This window comes from Heptranchias perlo, chromosome 2 (assembly GCF_035084215.1).
Source record: "Heptranchias perlo isolate sHepPer1 chromosome 2, sHepPer1.hap1, whole genome shotgun sequence".
NCBI classification, from domain to species: Eukaryota; Metazoa; Chordata; class Chondrichthyes; order Hexanchiformes; family Hexanchidae; genus Heptranchias; species Heptranchias perlo.
This window is the reverse complement of record NC_090326.1, coordinates 112,249,954-112,270,601: the sequence shown is the minus strand read 5'-3', so window position 1 is coordinate 112,270,601 and position 20,648 is coordinate 112,249,954. Positions and strand designations below refer to the sequence as shown.

The 20,648-nt window shown below is 43.4% G+C and overlaps 1 protein-coding gene across 1 annotated transcript in view; it reads left to right on the top strand.

Annotated features, from left to right (window-relative positions):
* Window positions 1-20,648, top strand: part of LOC137332346 (E3 ubiquitin-protein ligase HECW1-like) — a 316,523-nt gene that overhangs the window by 27,149 nt on the left and 268,726 nt on the right. The window contains exons 3-4 of the mRNA XM_067996100.1: window positions 2,195-2,270; window positions 15,858-16,027. Of these exons, the coding sequence (XP_067852201.1) occupies window positions 2,195-2,270; window positions 15,858-16,027 (246 nt within the window). The remainder of the gene's footprint in view (window positions 1-2,194; window positions 2,271-15,857; window positions 16,028-20,648) is intronic.

The following is a 20,648-nucleotide window of genomic DNA, read 5'->3' as shown; positions in this document are numbered from 1 at the left end:
TGGTATGCTTTTTGTGTCTTCTACTGTGAAGATAGATACAAAATATTTGTTTAACACATCTGCCATTTCTTGATTCCCCATTATAATTTCTCCTGTCTCAGCCTCTTTTAGGTTTACTTTTGCTACTCTCTTCCTTTTTACATACTTGTAGACACTCTTACAATCCATTTTTATATTTCTTGCTAGTTTACTTTCATATTCCACCTTCTCCCTTTTTATCAATTTTTTGCTTGTCCTTTGTTGGTTTCTAAAACTCTCCCAATCCTCAGGCTTATTACTCTTCTTGGCAACATTATAGGCTTCTTCTTTCAATCTAATACTATCCTTAACTTCTTTAGTTAGCCATGGGTGGATCACTTTTCCCGTGGAATTTTTATTTCTTAATGGGATATGTACTTGTTGATGGGATATGTGCTTGCCATTGCTTTTCAACTGTCCTCATACCTATGTAATTGGTTTTATTTAAGTTTAAGACTCTAGTTTCTGACTTAAGTACATTTCTTTCAAATCTCCATAATTGTGAAATGGAATGTTATGACCTACTCATCATTTTTACTATATAATGGATATATTTCTGTACTTCACTTTGTTGGATTGTTTATTGTATTCTGAAAAATATATGAAAGATAATTATTCAGTATTATATGTGTTACGAATCACAAACGTCATGGTCGTTCTTGTGATATGATCACTGTTGTGGGGCTAAGCTTAACCTTTGTGCAACTTTGTCACTTGTAGGTTATCCAGTCAGTCTCATTTACACACATAAAAAGAACGTTAAAAAATCCAGAGCCAGAAAAGGCCAAAATCAGTCCATCAAGCCTGCTGTATCCAGAGCCCACAAATTATTATTCTATTGTGCACTTCCCACCCATGTCGCCTGCTGAGCTCTTACTTTAGCAAATACTAATTTCCTTCCCTGACCTCACCTGAAAAAAAAATCAAGCTGTGCTGATAATATCTCTTTAACCCTCAATTCTCTTTCCAACAGATATTGATCTAGCTCATTTTTAAAGATGCCAGTTGACCTCGAATCAGTTACCGTCTCTGGGAGTTTGTTCCACATGTTCACTATGCTGTGGAGAAAGAAGGTTCTAAAACTTTACTTCCAGACTCTACTCCAATGCTATCCTTGCTCACCTCCATCCTCTAACCTCCATAAACTCCAACTTGTCCTGTCCTGTCCCAAATCCCTGTGGCACATCATCCCCGTCCCCTACACGGGCTCCTTCTCCTCCAATGCCTCAAATATAAATTCCTCATTTTTTTCTCCAAATCCCTGAATGGCCTCACCCACCCTATCTCCATAACCTCCTTCAGCCCTATATTCCCCCAGAACATATTCTTTTCACCCCCCCCCCCCCCCGCCCCCTTCACCCCATCTTTGGCGGCAGAATCTTCAGCCACTTGGATCCTACAGTGTGGAATTCCTCCCTAAACCACTCCACCTTTTCACCTCACTCACTTCCTTTAAAAACCTCCTCAACCCCATCTCTTTGACCTAGGTTTTGGTCACCCCTCCTAGTTTCTCCTTCCCTGGTTTGATATTGACTTTCCTTGCACAAATCTGTGAAGCCCCTTGAAATATTCTTTACGTTAAACGTGTTACATAAATGCAAGTTGTTTGAAGCTGGTTAGAATTGTATTTGTATCCTCTAGTCCTTAAACTTATTGTCCAAGAAAAAGAGCTTATTTACTTCCACCTCATCTATATTTTTCATTATTTTGAAGATCTGTATCATGTTTCTCCCCCCCCCACCCCCCCCCCAACTCCCCACATCGTATTCAGTAAGAATAAATTTAGTCGCTTGAGTCTTGTGGAGATAGCTATGTGGATGGTCCTGACATGTCCTCTGTACATTGAAGTAAATACAACATTCAAAAAGATAAACAACATGTCTTCAACTAAACAGATCTTTGTGTATTCTAGTAAATATTTGTTCTGTTTCTGTTCAGATAATCCTTGTTACCAAGGATTTAGTTTCCTTTGTAATTTCTTTGTTGAGGTAACTCATTTGCAGAAATTCTTTCCATTAGTCTGACATGATTTGATGTACAATACATTATCGATACCTTTCCTAATGAGAGCACGCTGCTGATTTCTATCTGTTTATTTGAGTTTTCGGTACTTTCTATGCCTTGAGACCCTAGAGGAAGAATCACATTATTGAATTTTTTTTTTTCTCTCAAACAGGTTTTTAAAACTTTTTCCAGTGAAGAAGCTGTTCAAGGTCAGGGAAGTCGGAGACTGATCAATTTTACACTGTCAGGTACGGTGGTCTTTTAAAGTACACCCACCTCTAACCTTCAACATCAGAGCAACGATGGTCTTTGCAGGGATTTTAGTTTCAGCTAAGTTGCACATAAGCATTACTCAGAATAAACTATAATTAATATACATACAGTGAAATATCCCACATGTTTATTTTTATTGGTTCTTCCAATGTAATTGTGTTAAGTTGAAAAGTAATATTTCTTCTAGATCCTTCCTTACATTCTAGTACTATATACCATGAAATGTAAACGTAATTCAAAAAGGGTGGTTTCTCTAACAGTTACAAACAGGTAATAATTGTGAACTCAGCCCAGTTTACAAGCTTACCTCATGCCAATGTAAAATTAAGAAAAAATATATTTACATGATTGCATTACAGTTTCTGATTATTTTAACTTGTATTTGGTCCTAATCTTATGTCCTAATCTTACGTTCCTTAAAATGGACAAATTTCTCTTGAGACAATGTGTACTTGATTGTGAAGGAAAATGCTTTCAGCATAGCTAATTGCAGGTGTTAGTTATTTATATATAAATAAATATGTGCATCTATAAAATGTTAATATTGGAAGAAGTAGTAATGCAGGCAAATGTAATTTCCTTTTTTTTTATTCAGAGCTGGTGTAGGTTGACGAGCAAAGCCAATTTGGAGAATGATAATAAATTATAATAATAGTAATAATAAATGTGTGGCCACAAAAGGAATCTGACCTCCGTTAAAGCCCTTGGGGTAGAATTTCTGCAGAGTTCTCCCGACCTTCCACCATAACTTCGGCAGACAATCTGGACAAATGACATAAATGGCTGTTTCTGACATTTCTCCAGAGTTTCTGCCGCAGTTAAGGTGGGAGATCAAGAGAAGCCAGTGGAAATTCCAGGCATCTGTTTATACTGCACAAAAATAGATTTGGACCAAAGATTTTTTTATTGGAGGGAGTATGGGTGGAGGTAAGAAATAACAAAATCTTGTCTTGTGTAATGAGACAGGCTTAATTAGTAATCTCATAGTAAGGGATCCTCTGGGGAAGAGTGATCATAATATGATAGAATTTTACATTGCGTTCGAGAGTGACGTACTTAAGCCCGAAACTAGGGTCTTAAATTTAAACAAAGCCAATTACATAGGTATGAGGAGCGAGAAGGTTGATTGGGAGATTAGATTAAAAGATATGATGGTAGATAAGCAATGGCAAAGATTTCAAGAAATATTTCATAATTCTCACTGTGCATTCCATTGAGGAATAAAAACTCCACAGGAAAAGTGATCCATCCGTGGCTAACTAAAGAAGTTGAGGATAGTATTAAATTAAAAGAAGAGGCTTATAATGCTGCCAAGACGAGTAGTAAGCCTAAGGATTGGGAGAGTTTAGAAACCAGCAAAGGATGACCAAAAAATTGATAGAGGGAGAAAATAGTATATCTGAGTAAACTAGCAAGAAATATAAAAACAGGTTGTAAGAGCTTCTACAAGTATGTAAAAAAGAAGAGAGTAACAAAAGTAAACATTGGTCCCTTAGAGGCTGAGACAGGAGAAATTATAAAGGGGAATAAGGAAATGGCAGAGATGTTAAACAAATATCTATCTTCACAGTAGAAGACACAAAAAGCATACCAGAAATAGTAGGGAACCAAGGGTCTAATGAGAGTGGGGAATTTAAAGTAATTAATATTAGTAAATAAAAAGTACTAGAGAAATTAATGGGACTAAAAGCTGACAAATCCCCTGGACCTGCTGGCCTACATCCTAGGGTTCTAAAAGAGGTGGCTGCAGAGATGATGGATGCATTGGTTGTGATTTAACAACATTCCCTAGATTCTAGAACAGTCCCCGTAGATTGGAAGGTAGCAAATGTAACACCGCTATCCAAGAAAGGAGGGAGAGAGAAAACAGAGGAATACAGGCCAGTTAGCCTGACATCAGTAGTCGGGAAAATGCTGGAATCCATTTTTAAGGACGTAGTAACAGGACACTTAGAAAATAATAATATGATTAGGCAGAGTCTGATGATCCGGATTCTTTCCCCTCAGTCTGGTTCAGTAAAAACTGAAGTCGAATACATTTTAAAGTTCAACACAACTTTAATAGCAGGTCTTAGTCTGTAGCTTCAATTCAGATTCCTGAGAGAATCCGAACGATTCTAACAGAATAAGGAGACAAAGACAAAGACAAAAACTCATACCTTTATACAAATCAATAGGGGTTGGAACATCATTAACACAAGAGTCAACACCAATCATAAGCCGGGCACAGGTTGCCATGCGGGGTTACATTATTTCCGGCCAATCATAGATAATCCATGTGCTGACCATGTTGCTGTTAGACATCAAAGGGGATACTTCCTCACCTTCCAACTTGGAATGTTCTTCCCTGTTCCTTCTGTTCCTTATCCCCCAACCTGGAATGTCTTTCAACTTTGGCTAAGCTCGTTACCTATATTGATCTGCCATAAACATGGAGACATTCAGACCAGTCCTTGAATCACATCAAAGACCTATCATTGATAAGACAATGCAAACCTGCTGACTACGCAAACATATGGCCCAGCAGGAGGCCAGGCCACCTGTACCAATCTCAGTTACTAACTAATTAACCTTTTCTAACCATTTTGCATTCTGCTTCTTTGCCACGTAGGCATCTTAATATTTTACCAAAAAACTGACCACGTAGGGATTCTCAAGTCAACACGGTTTTATGAAAGGGAAATCACGTTTGACAAATCTATTAGTTTTTTGAGGATGTAACTAGCACGGTAGATAAAGGGAAACCAGTGGATGTAGTATATTTAGATTTTCAAAAGGCATTCAATAAGGTGTTACACAAGATAAGGGCTCATGGGGTTGGGGGTAATATATTAGCAAACGGTTGTTACACAAGATAAGGGCTTATGGGGTTGGGGGTTACATATTAGCATGGATAGAGAGTTGGTTAACGTACAGATAACAGAGAGTAGGAGTAAACGGGTCATTTTCAGATTGGCAGGCTGTAACTAGTGGGGTGCAGCAAGGAGCAGTGCTTGGGCCTCAGCTGTTTCCAATCTATATTAATGACTTAGATGAAGGGACCGAGTGTAATGTATCCAAATTTGCTGACGATACAAAGCTAGGTGGGATCGTGAGCTGTGAGGAGACACCAAGGGCAGGATTTTAATATGATGGCGGGAAGAGTCCGGGGGTGGGGGGGGGTTATTTGCGGGTGCGAAACCAGGAAAGGAAGTAGGCATGAGGCCGATCAAAGCCTCTTCCGGATTTCGCACCCTGCAGCCAGCCTGATTGACAAGCTGGCTGCTGACATTAGCTGTACATCCGAGGGCGGGGGGAGAAAGACAGTTATGATAGAGATTGAAGTCGGGGGGGGGGGGCGGGAACAAAGATCAGAGTGGAAACATTGGACCTCGGGATCAGAGTGGAGAAATCGGAGATCGGGGTGGGGGGGTGGGGTCCAAGCAACATCACTTTTAAGGTATGTTTATTTACTTTTGTTACAATGGGAAATGTAATTTTATTTAATTTATTTAGTCTATTTTTCACTGATCCGGTCCTTCCCGCCTGCTTTCACGAGGTGTGAATTGGAAGCTGTGGGAAAGCCGCCCAGGTAACGTTAAAATCTTTTTAAGTGTCCAATACACAAATAGTAAACTACCTTAAGTACCTCACTGAGGTACATTTGCCCCTTTAATTATCGGCCCGCCAGATTTAAGTGGGGGCGGGACTTCCTGGTGACTGACGTGCGCACGCACACAGATTTTCCTGAGTCTCATTCATAAACGTGTGGGTTCCAGCCGGAACTTCTGCCCACTCCCAAAAACTGCGATTTTGATCGCCTCCCTGCCCCCAACCCACCCGGTTTTCCCTTTTAAAATTCTGCCCCAAGAATCTGCAAAGAGATACAGACAGGTTAAGTGAGTGGGCAAGAAGGAGGCAGAATGTGGGGAAATGTGAGGTTATTCACTTTGGTAGGAATCATAGAAATGTAGAAAGTTATGGCACAGAAGGAGGCCATTCGGCCCATTGTGTCTGTGCCGGCCGAGAAAGAGCCATCCAGCTTAATCCCACTTTGCAACACTTGGTCCGTAGCCCTGTAGCTTACGGCACTTCGAGTGCACATCCAACAGCATCCAGCTGAGGGTTTCTGCCTCTACCCCCCTTTCATGCAGTGAGTTCCCGATCCCACCACCCTCTGGGTGAAAAGATTTCTCCTCAGCTCCCCTCTAATCCTTCTACCAATTATTTTAAATCTATGCCCCCTAATTACTGACCCCTCTGCTAAGGGAAATAGGTCCTCCCTATCCACTCTATCTAGTCACGTCATAATTTTATATACCTCAGTTAAATCTCCCCGCAGCCTCCTTTGTTCCAAAGAAAACAACCCCAGCCTATCCAATCTTTTCTCACAGCTAAAATTTTCCAGCCCTGGCAACATCCTCGTAAATCTCCTCTGCACCGTTTCTAGTGCAATCACATCTTTCCTGTAATGTGATGACCAGAACTATACGCAGTACACAAGCTGTGGCCTAACCAATGTTTTATACAGTTCTAGTATAACCTCCCTGCTCGTACATTCTATGCCATGGCTAATAAAGCAATCCCATATGCCTTTTTAACCACCTTTTCTATCTGTACTGCTACCTTCAGGGATCTGTGAACATGCAGTCCAAGGTCCCTTTGTTCCTCTACACCTCTCAGTATCCTACCATTTATTGTGTACTCCCTTGCCTTGTTTGCCCTCCTCAAATGCATTACCTCACATTTCTCTGGATTGAATTCCATTTGCCACTTTTCTGCCCACCTGACCAGTCCATTGATATCTATCTGCAGTCTACAGCTTTCCTCCTCACTATCAACCACACGGCCAATTTTTGTATCATCTGCAAACTTCTTGATCAAGCCCCCCACATTCAAGAATAGAAAAACAGAATATTTTTCAAGTGGTGAGAAACTATTAAATGTTGGTGTTCAGAGGGATTTGGGTGTCCTTGTACACAAAACGCAGAAAGTTAACATGCAGGTACAGCAAGCAATTAGGAAAGCAAATGATATGCTGGCCTTTATTGCAAGGGGTTGGAGTTCAATAGTAAGGAAGTCTTGCTGCAATTGTACAGGGCATGGGTGAGACCACACCTGGATTATTGTGTGCAGTTTTGATCTCCTTATCTAAGGAAGGATATACTTGCCTCAGAGGCGGTGCAACAAAGGTTCACTAGATTGATTTCTGGGATGAGAGGGTTGTCCTAAGAGGAAAGATTGTGTAGAATGGACTTATACTCTCTGGAGCTTAGAAGAGTGAGAGGTGATCTCATTGAAACATATAAGATTTTAAGAGGGCTTGACAGGGTAGATGCTGAGAGGATAGTTCCCCTCACTGGAGAGTCTGGAACTAGGGGACATAGTCTCAGGATAAGGGGTGGGACATTTAGGACTGAGATGAGGAGAAATTTCTTCACTCAGTGGGTTGTGAATATTTGGAATTCTCTACCCCAGAGGGCTGTCGATGCTCAGTCGTTGATTATATTCAAGACTGAGATCGATAGATTTTTGGACTCTAAGGGAATCAAGGAAGATGGGGATCAGGTGTGAAAGTGGAGTTGAGGTCAAAGATCAGCCATGATCTTGTTGAATTGCGGAGCAGGCTCAAGGAACTGTATAGCCTACTCCTGCTCCTTGTTCTTATGTTCTTATGCTCTTATGATTTAAACATGAGGATGAGAATTTAAATTGGGAACGTTGAGGGACTGGGAGCCAATGTAGGTCAGCAAGCATAGGGGTGATGGTTGAGTGGGATAGAATCTAGGCAGTAGAGTTTTGGATGAGCTGTAGCATTGCGTGTATAATCTGGTGCTGATGATTGCAAATGAGCTCTACACTGTGCAATGAAGCATGTATAGTCATATGAGTGCAATTTATAATCCCCTCAGAAATCCTGTCATTTGGTAAAATTGCACCGCTCTCTCACACTATTGCCAGTTGTCCATAGAGAAGGAGATGAAATTAGTTGCTCGAGTAAACAAGGCATTCGGCATTTGCTCTACAGATCTATTTCCTGCAGATTGGCTAATAATTGTGATGTCGCCAGTGGCACTTTGGAATGATCCAGAGGCGTAGAAATTAAGGGCTATTGTGACCTTCACAATTACGGTCACAACAATTCGCACAAAGGCTCCCAAACACACATTTTATGGGTTCATAGATGAATTGGTATTAGGTGTGTGAATGTCAGGAACATTTAAATAATGTCATCAGGACAGTATTAACATATTGAAATGAAGCTCCCATCTGTTTTAGGATGGAGTTTCCTGTTCCCATCAATCCAGCACTGGAAATTAGTGTGATGCCTTAATTGGGTGTAGATCTACACATCCTCTCCCCTTTTTGCAATTGCTTTATGGTCAAGCATAACTGATCGGAAAAGCTAGGCTCATTTTTTCCAGTTACTGGGTTTGTTCCCCATCAGTGAATGCTAATATGCCTGAAAAATACAAGGCTCTTTGTCGATAAACATGTAACATCAGTCAGGTGCAAATTTCTGCTTCAGACAGCCAAAGCTGCATGGGAAGAATAAGGAAGGGAAGCGTACACTAAATGTTAAAACTTTCAAAGGAGTAGAGGAGCAGAGAGCTTTAGGGATTCAAATACATAAATCTTTAAAGTGAGAGGACAAAGCTGTAGGAAAGGCATCTGGGTTACAAGATTTTATAAAAGCAAAAAGGTAATTCTAAACCTATATAAATTACTGGTTAGGCCACAGTTAGAATGTTGTGCCAAGTTTTAGGAATCCTACTTTAGGAATCATTTCACGACTGTGGAGAAGGTGCAGAAAAAAATCACTAAATTGAAGCCAGGGATGAGAGGCTTTAGCCCTGAACAGAGACTAGAGAAACTGGGGCTTTTCTCATTAGACTTTTAAGAGGAGATCTGATCGAGGTGTTCAAAATGATGAGGGTTTTTGGCAATGTAAATTGAGGAAGAACTATGGGGGGGAAAATTCGATAAAGCCTACTATAGGGCATGGGTAGCGTAATCCGCTATTAATGGCCCCTGCGCAGGCTGGATGAGACTTTCGTCAGGCCTGAGGACTTACCTGCAAGCAGCGTTGGAAATCAGCGTTGACTGGAGGATACAATACAATTCATACTTCCCACCAGCAGGGGGAGACCCAATCTCTTAAAGGTAGGCTGGCTCTTAAAATCTCTTAAAGGTAGCTGGTACCTGTTATTTGCTAAAAATAACTGTCTGCTGTCTACACAGAGTCTGACTGGAAATCAGACATCGCACATGTGAAACACAGATGCTGGTCCCATCCCTATGTTTACACACTGATGAGTTATGTTAAAATATTGAATAAAGGTTGTGCACTACGAAATCCCACATCCTACAATCTGCATGCCAGACCTCACCAATCTGCCAATCTGAGTTGGTTTCAGGCCTGCGAGAGTGCATGCACCAAGGTTCTCTGAAGTTGCACTAGAGGCCTTGGTACAAGGGATGGACAGAAGGAGAGACATCCTATCTCCACCGGGGTTGGGTGGGGGGGGGGGGAGAAGCAAGAGGCCCTCTAGCTACAACTCAGGACTACATGCATGCTAAACAGCGGAAGCAACATGCTATAGACAGAGCTAAGCGATTCCACAACCAACGGATCAGATCAAAGCTCTGCAGTCCTGCCACATCCAGTCGTGAATGGTGGTGGACAATTAAACAACTAATGGGAGGAGGAGGCTCTGCAAACATCCCCATCCTCAATGACGGCGGAGTCCTGCACGTGAGTGCAAAAGACAAGGCTGAAGCGTTTGCAACCATCTTCAGCCAAAGTGCCGAGTGGATGATCCATCTCAGCCTCCTCCCGATATCCCCACCATCACAGAAGCCAGTCTTCAGCCAATTCGATTCACTCCACGTGATATCAAGAAACGGCTGAGTGCACTGGATACAGCAAAGGCTATGGGCCCCGACAACGTCCCGGCTGTAGTGCTGAAGACTTGTGCTCCAGAACTAGCTGCACCTCTAGCCAAGCTGTACCAGTACAGCTACAACACTGGCATCTACCCGACAATGTGGAAAATTGTCCAGGTATGTCCTGTCCACAAAAAGCAGGACAAATCCAATTCGGCCAATTACCGCCCCATCAGCCTACTCTCAATCATCAGCAAAGTAATGGAAGGTGTCATCTACAATGCTATCAAGCGGCACTTACTCACCAATAACCTGCTCACCGATGCTCAGTTTGGGTTCCGCCAGGACCACTCGGCCCCAGACAAAAGAGCGGAATTCCAGAGGTGAGGTGAGAGTGACTGCCCTTGACATCAAGGCAGCATTTGACCGAGTGTGGCACCAAGGAGCCCTAGTAAAATTGAAGTCAATGGGAATCAGGGGGAAAACTGTCCAGTGGCTGGAGTCATACCTAGCACAAAGGAAGATGGTAGTGGTTGTTGGAGGCCAATCATCTCAGCCCCAGGGCATTGCTGCAGGAGTTCCTCAGGGCAGTGTCCTTGGCCCAACCATCTTCAGCTGCTTCATCAATGACCTTCCCTCCATGATAAGGTCAGAAATGGGGATGTTCGCTGATGATTGCACAGTGTTCAGTTCCATTCGCAACCCCTCAAATAATGAAGCAGTCCGAGCCCGCATGCAACAAGACCTGGACAACATCCAGGCTTGGGTTTATAAGTGGCAAGTAACATTCGCACCAGACAAGTGCCAGGCAATGACCATCTCCAACAAGAGAGAGTCTAACCACCTCCCCTTGACATTCAACGGCATTACCATTGCCGAATCCCCCACCATTAGCATCCCGGGGGTCACCATTGACCAGAAAGTTAACTGGACCAGCCATATAAATACTGTGGCTACAAGAGCAGTTCAGAGGCTGGGTATTCTGCAGTGAGTGACTCACCTCTTGACTCCCCAAAGCCTTTCCACCATCTACAAGGCACAAGTCAGGAGTGTGATGGAATACTCTCCACTTGCTTGGATGAGTGCAGCTCCAACAACACTCAAGAAGCTCGGCACCATCCAGGACAAAACAGCCCGCTTGATTGGCACCCCATCCACCACCCTAAACATTCACTCCCTTCACCACCGGCGCACTGTGGCTGCAGTGTGTACCATCGACAGGATGCACTGCAGCAACTCGCCAAGGCTTCGTCGACAGCACCTCCCAAACCCGCGACCTCTACCACTTAGAAGGACAACAGCAGCAGGCACATGGGAACAACACCACCTGCACGTTCTCCTTCAAGTCACACACCATCCCGACTTGGAAATATATCGCCGTTCCTTCATCGTCGCTGGGTCAAAATCCTGGAACTCCCTAACAGCACTGTGGGAGAACCTTCAGCACACGGACTGCAGTGGTTCAAGAAGGCGGCTCACCACCACCTTCTCGAGCAATTAGGGATGGGCAATAAATGCTGGCCTCGCCAGCGACGCCCACATCCCATGAACGACATATGCCCTGAAGGCAGTGGGAGGCAACGGGGGACGAAGCCAATGCCAGGCGCACAGCACCACGAACATGGATGCAGTGCAGGAAGAAGTTCAGTGCTTTGACACGAGTGGTCAAGGTGAGTGAGGTCAACTGTCAAGTGGCATCTCCTACCAACTGCACCACTAGCCGCATCCACTGCTTCACTCCCTACACCCCCCATCACCCACACACCAACAAACTCTTTCCATTAGTACTCAACTCTTCCAATCAGATGCTTCCTCTCACCCTTACATATTACCACTGTCACAAGCCGCCCATCCACAACTCACAGGCCACACACACTGGCAGCTATTCATCCATGACAGGCACGTCACCCAGACACACGTCCCGCTTTCTTGCAGGAGAAGGTGGCGCATATCAGGAGGTAGCAAGTGGCAGTGGCATTTAGCCCCTCGAGCCTGTTCCGCCATTCAATGAGATCATGGTTGACCTGTGACCTAACTCCATATACCTGCCTTAGCCCCATATCCCTTAATACCCTTGGTTCACAGAAATCTATCAATCTCAGATTCAGCTCACAATTGAGCTAGCATCATCTGCCATTTGCAGAAGAGCATTCCAAACATATCCCATCCTTTGCGTGCATCAGCATTTCCTAACTTCACTCCTGCACGTCCTGGCTATGTCCCTAGTCCTAGCATTCAAGTACAGGAGTCCTCTAAAAACTGTTACAAATGTCTCGGCAGCCAGAAGCAATAATCCAGCCACTAACCTGTAAATCCTGCATGGTCCCTTTAAATAGCACTGGTGAGGGTCCTCCAGGCACTCTAAGACACGTTCAGATGATCATGGTTAAGACTGAGCGTTCAGTTCCAAAATGGTGTCTATCTCTTTAAATCAGCATTACACACTGATTGTATCCATTTTCTCCCTACTTTACATGCGGCCGGCATTCGGTATTTGCGCCTCCACTAATGCCTGTACCAAGATGGCGTCTGGCACACGTCACGCTGGAAATGTGTGAGCGCAGCCAAGACGCCATCTTGGATGTTTGGGAGGCCGCGTAGCGCCGAAACAACGGGCGCTACATGGCCCAATTTCTAGCCCAAATTCCACTGGTTGGTAAGTCAGTAACAAGGGGGCATAAAGTTAAAGTCGTCACCAAAATGAAGAGAGCAGTTAGGAGAATATTTTTTTTACTTAGATTGTTGTTAGGACATGGAATGCCCTACCAGAAACAGTGGTGGAAGGATTACTATTCGAAAAATAAAAATTTAATACAGTATGGAGAAAAGGGCAGGAGAATGGAATAAGGGTATCGGACTTTCACAGATTTGGTCGCCTTCTGTCTAGTAAAATTTGGTGGAATTTTGCTCAAATATTTTAGGAGATTTTGGAGAAAATTTCCAGAACTTTCCCAGGAGATTAAATAAGTGGGGTAGAATCCATGTTAGGGTTAGATTGTGAATGGGCTGTGGAAAAAGCAGGCAGGGTGAACCAAATGGCCGTTTGTTGTTCCAGACTTTATCATACTTTTAAGTATTAGTGTTTGTTAGTGTACTCAGTTGCCAAATATTGCTCATCATATTAGATGATGGAACAGATTGGCGGCAAGGGATTTTGTCAGTCTAAAGAAAAGGCAATGGGGATTATTTTTCTCCCCGATTTCTGGTGGGAATGCGCCCGCTGACTCCACAAAAATACCCCCCCCACATTCACAAATACCCCCCCCCCCCCCGCAATCACCAATACCCCCCCCGCAATCACCAATACCCCCCCCGCAATCACCAATACCCCCGCCCGCATTCACCAATACCCCCGCCCGCATTCACCAATACCCCCCCCGCATTCACCAATACCCACCCCCCGCATTTACCAATACCCACCCCCCGCATTCACCAATACCCACCCATCGCATTCACCAATACCCACTCCCCGCATTCACCTGCCCCCCTGCATTCACCATTACCCACCCCCCGCATTCACCAATACCCCCCCTGCATTCACCAATACCCACCCCCTGCATTCACCAATACCCACCCCCCGCATTCACCAATACCCACCCCCCGCATTCACCAATACCCACCCCCCGCATTCACCAATACCCACCCCCCGCATTCACCAATACCCACCCCCCGCATTCACCAATATCCACCCCCCGCATTCACCAATACCCACCCCCCGCATTCACCAATACCCACCCCCCGCATTCACCAGCCCCACCCCCGCATTCACCTGCCCACCCCCCCGCATTCACCTGCCCACCCCCCCGCATTCACCTGCCCCCCCCTGCATTCACCTGCCCCCACCCCCCCCCCCACGTTCACCTGCCCCCCCACCCCGGCATTCACCTGCCCCTACCCCCTCCCCCAGAAACTAGCTGCTGGCCCAGAGCCAGCAAGCTGCAGCAGGATGCCCGTTCAGGGCTCGCAACTTGCTAACAACATCTAAATCTGGCTCAAGATCAGAGTCTTGAGCATGCTCCCTGACTATATGGGCGGTGACCAGTGCGCTCCGCCAGCTAGCTGACTAAAAGGGAAAATTGACCCCCACATGTTTACACCGCGCTATCAGTTCTAAAAGACCCCAGCACCAGCATTGCTTAACAGGTGGGTCTCAAGGAGACTTTAGTCCTAATAATCAATAGTTGATATCACACTTTAATAATCCATAAGATATCATCACTAATCTGCTCGTGTTTCCTCTCTTTGGTTATCTGTAGAGGTATATTTCTCCTTAGCATGTTTTAATGTAAGAGAATTAAAGCTCAATTAAGATACTAACTGCTGTATAAAGTGTGAAACAACTGCATCAGCTAACACAAGACTCTCAATAATATCTGTAGCTCTAAATATTTAATGATGATGATCTGTATTTCCATCTCTTTCGGGGACTAACCACAGAAATAACGAGTTCTCTGGGGGAATCCTGTCTGCACTTCTGGCCAATGCTACTTCAGTCTGACATCACTACTTAAAATGTTCTCATGTCATAGCCTCCCTTGGGCCACTGGTCAGTCAGGTTTTTCATTTGTGCTTCTATTGTACGCAGTCATGTTTGAAATATGAGAAGTATCAACGAGCATCTCTCTTAACAGAATGTGGCAACACTGTTAACTCTTCCAAGTATTGTCATTAGCCCTAATCTTCTTTAAAAGCCTAATTTTGTCGTGTAGTTTACTTGTGTTATGAAAATCATATAACACAACTGGCAGTGACAAACACATCAAGTTAATTTTCTTTGCTTCATAAAACCTCCTCCTGTTGAACTAATAATGGATTCAACCTTAATCATAGAATTCCACAGGAGGCCATTCAGTCATTGTACCTGGACTGGCTCTTTGCTAGGGCAATCTTAAATTAGTCCCACCACCCTGCTATCTCCCCATATCCCTCTGCTTCAAATATTTATCCAATTTTCTGTTCGAATTGCAATGGTCTCTGCCTTGACTACTCCCTGTGGTAAAGCATTCTCTAAATCTATAGATGTGTATGGAAATACAAAAACCCTAACCGACAACATGGTGTTGTCGGTTAGGGTTTTTAATAAAGGAATTGTTTGTGCAAAGCAAAAAATGTGTAAAGTGCAGGAATGTGTGTTTCCAGTGGGCAGCATTCACGGAGACTGTCCTTAATGGTCAACTTGAGGATAGATTTTAGCTCCTCTTGGGCATCTCCTAATATGAGTTTAAATCAGATGTAGTTTTAGACTGACATTTTTCAAGAGGATCTCTCCTTAATTCTTGTTCTTTAAAACAAGAAGTAATGGGCAAGTATTTCAATGGTACATTTAGAACCTATTTACAACACTTTAACATATGTTTGTCAACACATCAAAAAAAAGTTTGCCAAGCACTGCTTCACGAAGACAGCACTCCTTAAGATTTGTTTCACTGTGCTGAAACTCTTAAAACACCTGTAATGTTGATGAATAGTAAATTGATCATCAGTGCTAAATGCCGCTTACGTGCTAATTTATGAATGAGATTAAATGTGAACATCGTGATTATTTCTTAGATCTCAAATATTTGGTAATTAAATATTTGGAAATTCAAAGCTTCTGATCCTACTCTTGATGCAGTGGAAGTAAACTGATTGCGATGTTTCTTGGACAGATGTCACGCATTTACATATTCACTATTCTTTTTGTTTGCCTTGGTTAGGTTTTCAAGCTGTTGGTCTGAAGAAGGGAATGTTCTTCAACCCTGATCCTTACCTGAAGATTTCCATCCAGCCAGGGAAACACAGCATCTTCCCAGTTTTACCACACCATGGGCAAGAGAAACGTACCGGGATTACTTTTAACACCATCAACCCTGTCTGGCAGAGAGAGGTAGGGAGAGGGAGATACATAGCAGGAGGTGGGGGCATTCTTCATACACAAAACAGGTAATTCTATAAACTGAACCCAAGATCTTGGAAGCTTTAGTGATTCATTACTGTTTGAAGAAATATGATTAGGCCAACTTGGTAACGTTTGAACCAATTGGGTTTTTACGATGGGTCTGCCAACTTTCATGGTCGTTTTTCTGCTAATTTGTAGGCTGGCACCAGTACAGTGACCATGAAAGCTGCTGGATTGTCGTACAAATGCAACTGGTTCATTAATGTCCTTCAGGGAAGGGAACCTGTCATCCCTATTCAATCTGACCTACACTGACTCCAGTCCAATTCTACGTGGCTTACTCAATGACCTCAAGGAAACCAGGGAAGGGCAATAAATACTGCCTTGCCAGCATTGCCTACATCCCAAGAACAAGTTTTTAAAAAAATGAGAAAGCTGAAGTCATCCAGTGTACTTAATACAGAGCTCTGCAAATTTGTCATTGCAATATTTATCCCTCAATCAACATCACTAAAAACAGATTATCTGGTCATTATCACATTGCTGCTTGTGGGACCTTGCTGCGTGCAAATTGGCTGCCATGTTTCCTACATTATAACAGTAAGTACACTTCAAAAAGTATTTAAAAAGCTGTAAAGCGCTTTGGGACATCCTGAGGTTGTGAAAGGCGCTATATAAATGCAAGTTCTTTCATTCCTTCTTTCTTTCTTTCCTTCTATATCAAAATAGTACGACGTTTCTGCAGAAAAAGGCTCTAAATTTGAAATTCTGCTGTAGGTTAATAAATCTGAACATTTAACATGTCTATAATCCCTTTCTCTGCTATTTAAACAGAAACACAAACCCTTTTAAAGTAAATGTTAAAATAGATGAGAGAGGTATTTCAGACTAACATATTAAGTGTTGATACCTGTTACAAAATAATTTCAAGGCTATGTTGTTATGGATCATGCACACTGGACTAAGGGTCTGAAAATGCTAGGTTTGAATTCTGGCAGGGTTCACTCAGTCTTTCCCCTTTCCAAGGTGCATAAAATGATCACCCCCACCTTAGGATGTGGAGGAGAAGAGGAGACTGCTGTGACTGCACAATATTTGCCACACTGTCACAAGTACTCCTTCAGACACTCCTAGCTCTTGGCAGTAGAAACATTTATCAGCGCTACCTTGTGCTACCATCTGGTGATGACGAGATAAGTCTCTCTTTCTCCATTATTGGTAATAGTGTTACTGACAGCACAAATGCGAGAGAATAGATGTTTTACAAGGAAGTAATTCAATTGAGCAAACCAGTCAGAAACATAGAGCAAAGCTCCAGCAGTATGTGATCATCAGTGGAACCCCAAGATTATATTACAGCCGTAAATCATTATGTAGTCAGCATACTGAAGATGGTAGAGGTGGCATAACCTGTGTGACAGGATAATCAAGGTGAACTTGGCATATGACGTAGAGGTATGTGAGGTCATGTGACTAATAGTATAATATTATAAGCTGAGTTTTTTTTTAACATCAGAGGAAAGTCAAGAAAATAATATAAAGAGCCCGAATACCTGCAATCCTGTTCCACCTCCATGGGGTCGATTTTCACTCCCTTTGCCAGGCGTTAACAGGGTGGTAACAGCCTCAAAATGGGGTGGGTAACTTTACCACCCTGTTAACACCTGCAATGTAGCCGGCGCCATTTTAAAAGGGTCTACCTCTGGGTGTCCAAAGCGCCCAACTGTTTCAGGCAATAGGCCCCTTTTAAGATGGAAATTGGCCCCTTTAAAGATGGAAATCGGGGTCTTATGATGTAAATAGGACCCTGGTTACCATTTTAGGTAGGAACTGGTCAGAGCTTGCACAGTGTGGGCGGTGGAAGAGAAAAGGCCCAGCAAAGGTCTTGAATTATTTTTATGGGCCTCGGAGGAGCAGGAGTTCACCTACGGGGCCCACAAAAATAATCTGGGCCACTGCTGCCCCAAGGCCCCCATGCACTGCAATCGTGACCACCCCCTGGTGATTTACCTTCCTGGCAGCAGCTCTAGCTCATTTTCCTTTGCTGCATTTGGCAAGCTGCATTCGGATGCCTGATTGGTGCCCTGCAGCTCGCCTGGCGAATGTAAATATTGCAAAGGATAGAAATGCCTTCATCATGTTTCCCGCCAAAAGGAGGTAGCAGCAGGATGGGAGCACAGCTTTCACTGGGTGGTGGGGTTTGCCAGTGTACGGTGTTGTGAATGGCGTCCATAAACGCTTGCCTTCGTCTTTCTCCTGATATTAGCAAACTTCAAGGAACATAGGAACAGAAGTTGACCATTCAGCCCCTCGAGCCTGTACCGCTATTCAATTAGATCATGGCTGATCTGTGCCTTAACTCCATTTACCTGCCATTGTTCCATAGCCCTTGATACCCTTACCTAAATCTCATTTGTCGAAAATCTCATTTCCACACCGTTCACCTGAGGAAGGAGGAAGCCTCCGAAATCTTGTGGAATTTAAAATAAATTTGTTGGACTATAACTTGGTGTTGTAAAATTGTTTACAATTGTCAACCCCAGTCCATCACCGGCATCTCCACATCATAACAATCTATCAGTTTCAGCCTTGAACATTTTATTTGACGCAGCATCCAAAGCTTTTTGGGGGAGCGGGTTCCAGATTTCTACTACCCTTTGGGTGGAAAGAGTACTTCCTGATTTAACCCCTAATTGGCCTAGCTCTAATTTTAAGATTATGCCCCTTGTTTTGGATTTCCTCCACGAGAGGAACTAGTTTCTCTGCATCTACTCTATCAAATCCCTTAATCATTTTAAATAACTCAATTAGATCACCCCTCAACCTTCTAAACTCAAGGAAATACACACGAGGTTTATGCAACCTGTCTTCACAATTTAACCTTTTAAACCCTGGTATAATTCTGGTGAATCTGCACTGAACCCCCTCTAAGGTCAATGTATCTTTCCTGATGCTCAGGGCCCAAAACTGAATGCATTACTCCAGATAGAGTCTGACCAAGACTCGGTTCAACTGAAGCATAACTTCCTCATTTTTGAATTACAACCCCTTTGAGATCAAGGCCAATATTCCATTAGCCTTTTTGATTACTTTTTGTACCTGTGCTTTTAATGGTTTGTGTACATGGACCCCTAAATCCCTTTGCTCTCCACAGTTCCTAGTTTCTCACTATTAAGAAAATATTCCAATTTGTCTTTCTCAGATCCAAAGTGGATGACTTCATGTTTTCCCACTTTGAACTCCATCTACCATAGTTTTGTCCACTCACTTAGTCTGTCTTTGTCTCTTTGTAACCTCCTGCTCCCATCCACATAACTCACTGTGCCTCCTAACTTGGTGTCATCTGAAAACTTGGATATACAACTCTCTATTCCTTCTTCCAAGTCATTAATACATATGGTGAAAAGCTGAGGCCCCAGTTCAGATTCCTTCTCACATCTTGCAAATCAGAGAATGAACCCTTTATCCCTACTCTCTGTCTTCTACCTCCCAACCAATTTCTGACCAATGTCAAAAGGTTACCTCCTTGGACTTGGGTGATCCAGATAGGTGATGTCTCTCCTTGCATTCGGACCTGTGCTTTTCCAGGAGGGCCAACCTGCTTTGGTGCACCTTCTGCAGCAGGACATCCTACTCTTCAACCTCAAAGGCAGTAGTTTTGCCCCCATGTTTCCAATGTGCCATTGTGAACAATTAGTCCATTTTTTCTGCACCACCACAACCTCTCCCTTCATAGGAACATAGGAACAGGAGTAGGCCATTCAGCCCCTCGAGCCCACTCGGCCATTTGATAAGATCATGACTGATCTGTGATCTAACTCCATATACCTGCCTTTGGCCCATATCCCTTAATACCTTTGGTTGGCAAAAAGCTATCTATAGGAACGTAGTGGCTGTTGCTCTTCAAGAGTTGCAGCATCACCATATTTTATGCTCCCTCGCCAAGTGTGCTACAGGCGATGGTCTCTAGGCAAGCTTTTTATCTTCCAGTAGCCTATTCAAATTTGGAGGGTGGGAGAGGGGAAGGATTGCCATTTCAAAATTTGGCACAGCCTTCTCTTTCAGCTGCCAGTGCAGACAAGCCTGTGCCATAGGCCAGCTCAATCCCATTTTTACCAAACTCTCAAAATCAGGCTTTAGAAAGGATGCACGTGTGTAGTGGTTATGGTGCTAGACTAGCAGCCTAGAGGTCATGAGTTCAAATTCCAACATGGACAAGTTGTGAAGAAAGTTGATGGATTGGTATAAAAACCAAACTAGTTCACTAATGTTCTTCAGGGAAGGGAACCTGTCATCTCCACCTGGTCTGAAACTATACCTGACTCCAGTCCCAACCACTTAATGTCACCTGAAGTGGGCTAACAAGCCACTTGTTTGTAAAAGCAATTGTTACAAAGCAAGAAGGCATCTCACCACTGTCTTTTCAAGGTAACTAGTGATAGGAAATTAATGTAGCGTTGCCAGTGTTGCACACATCCCACAAACAAATAAAAACATGTTGATGCAACAAGATAATGCTCATGAATAAAAGTACTAATGTGATGCACATAAATTTGAAAATTGCAATCTGTTACCAGTGAATTGATTAGGCACAGTTAATACAGTACAA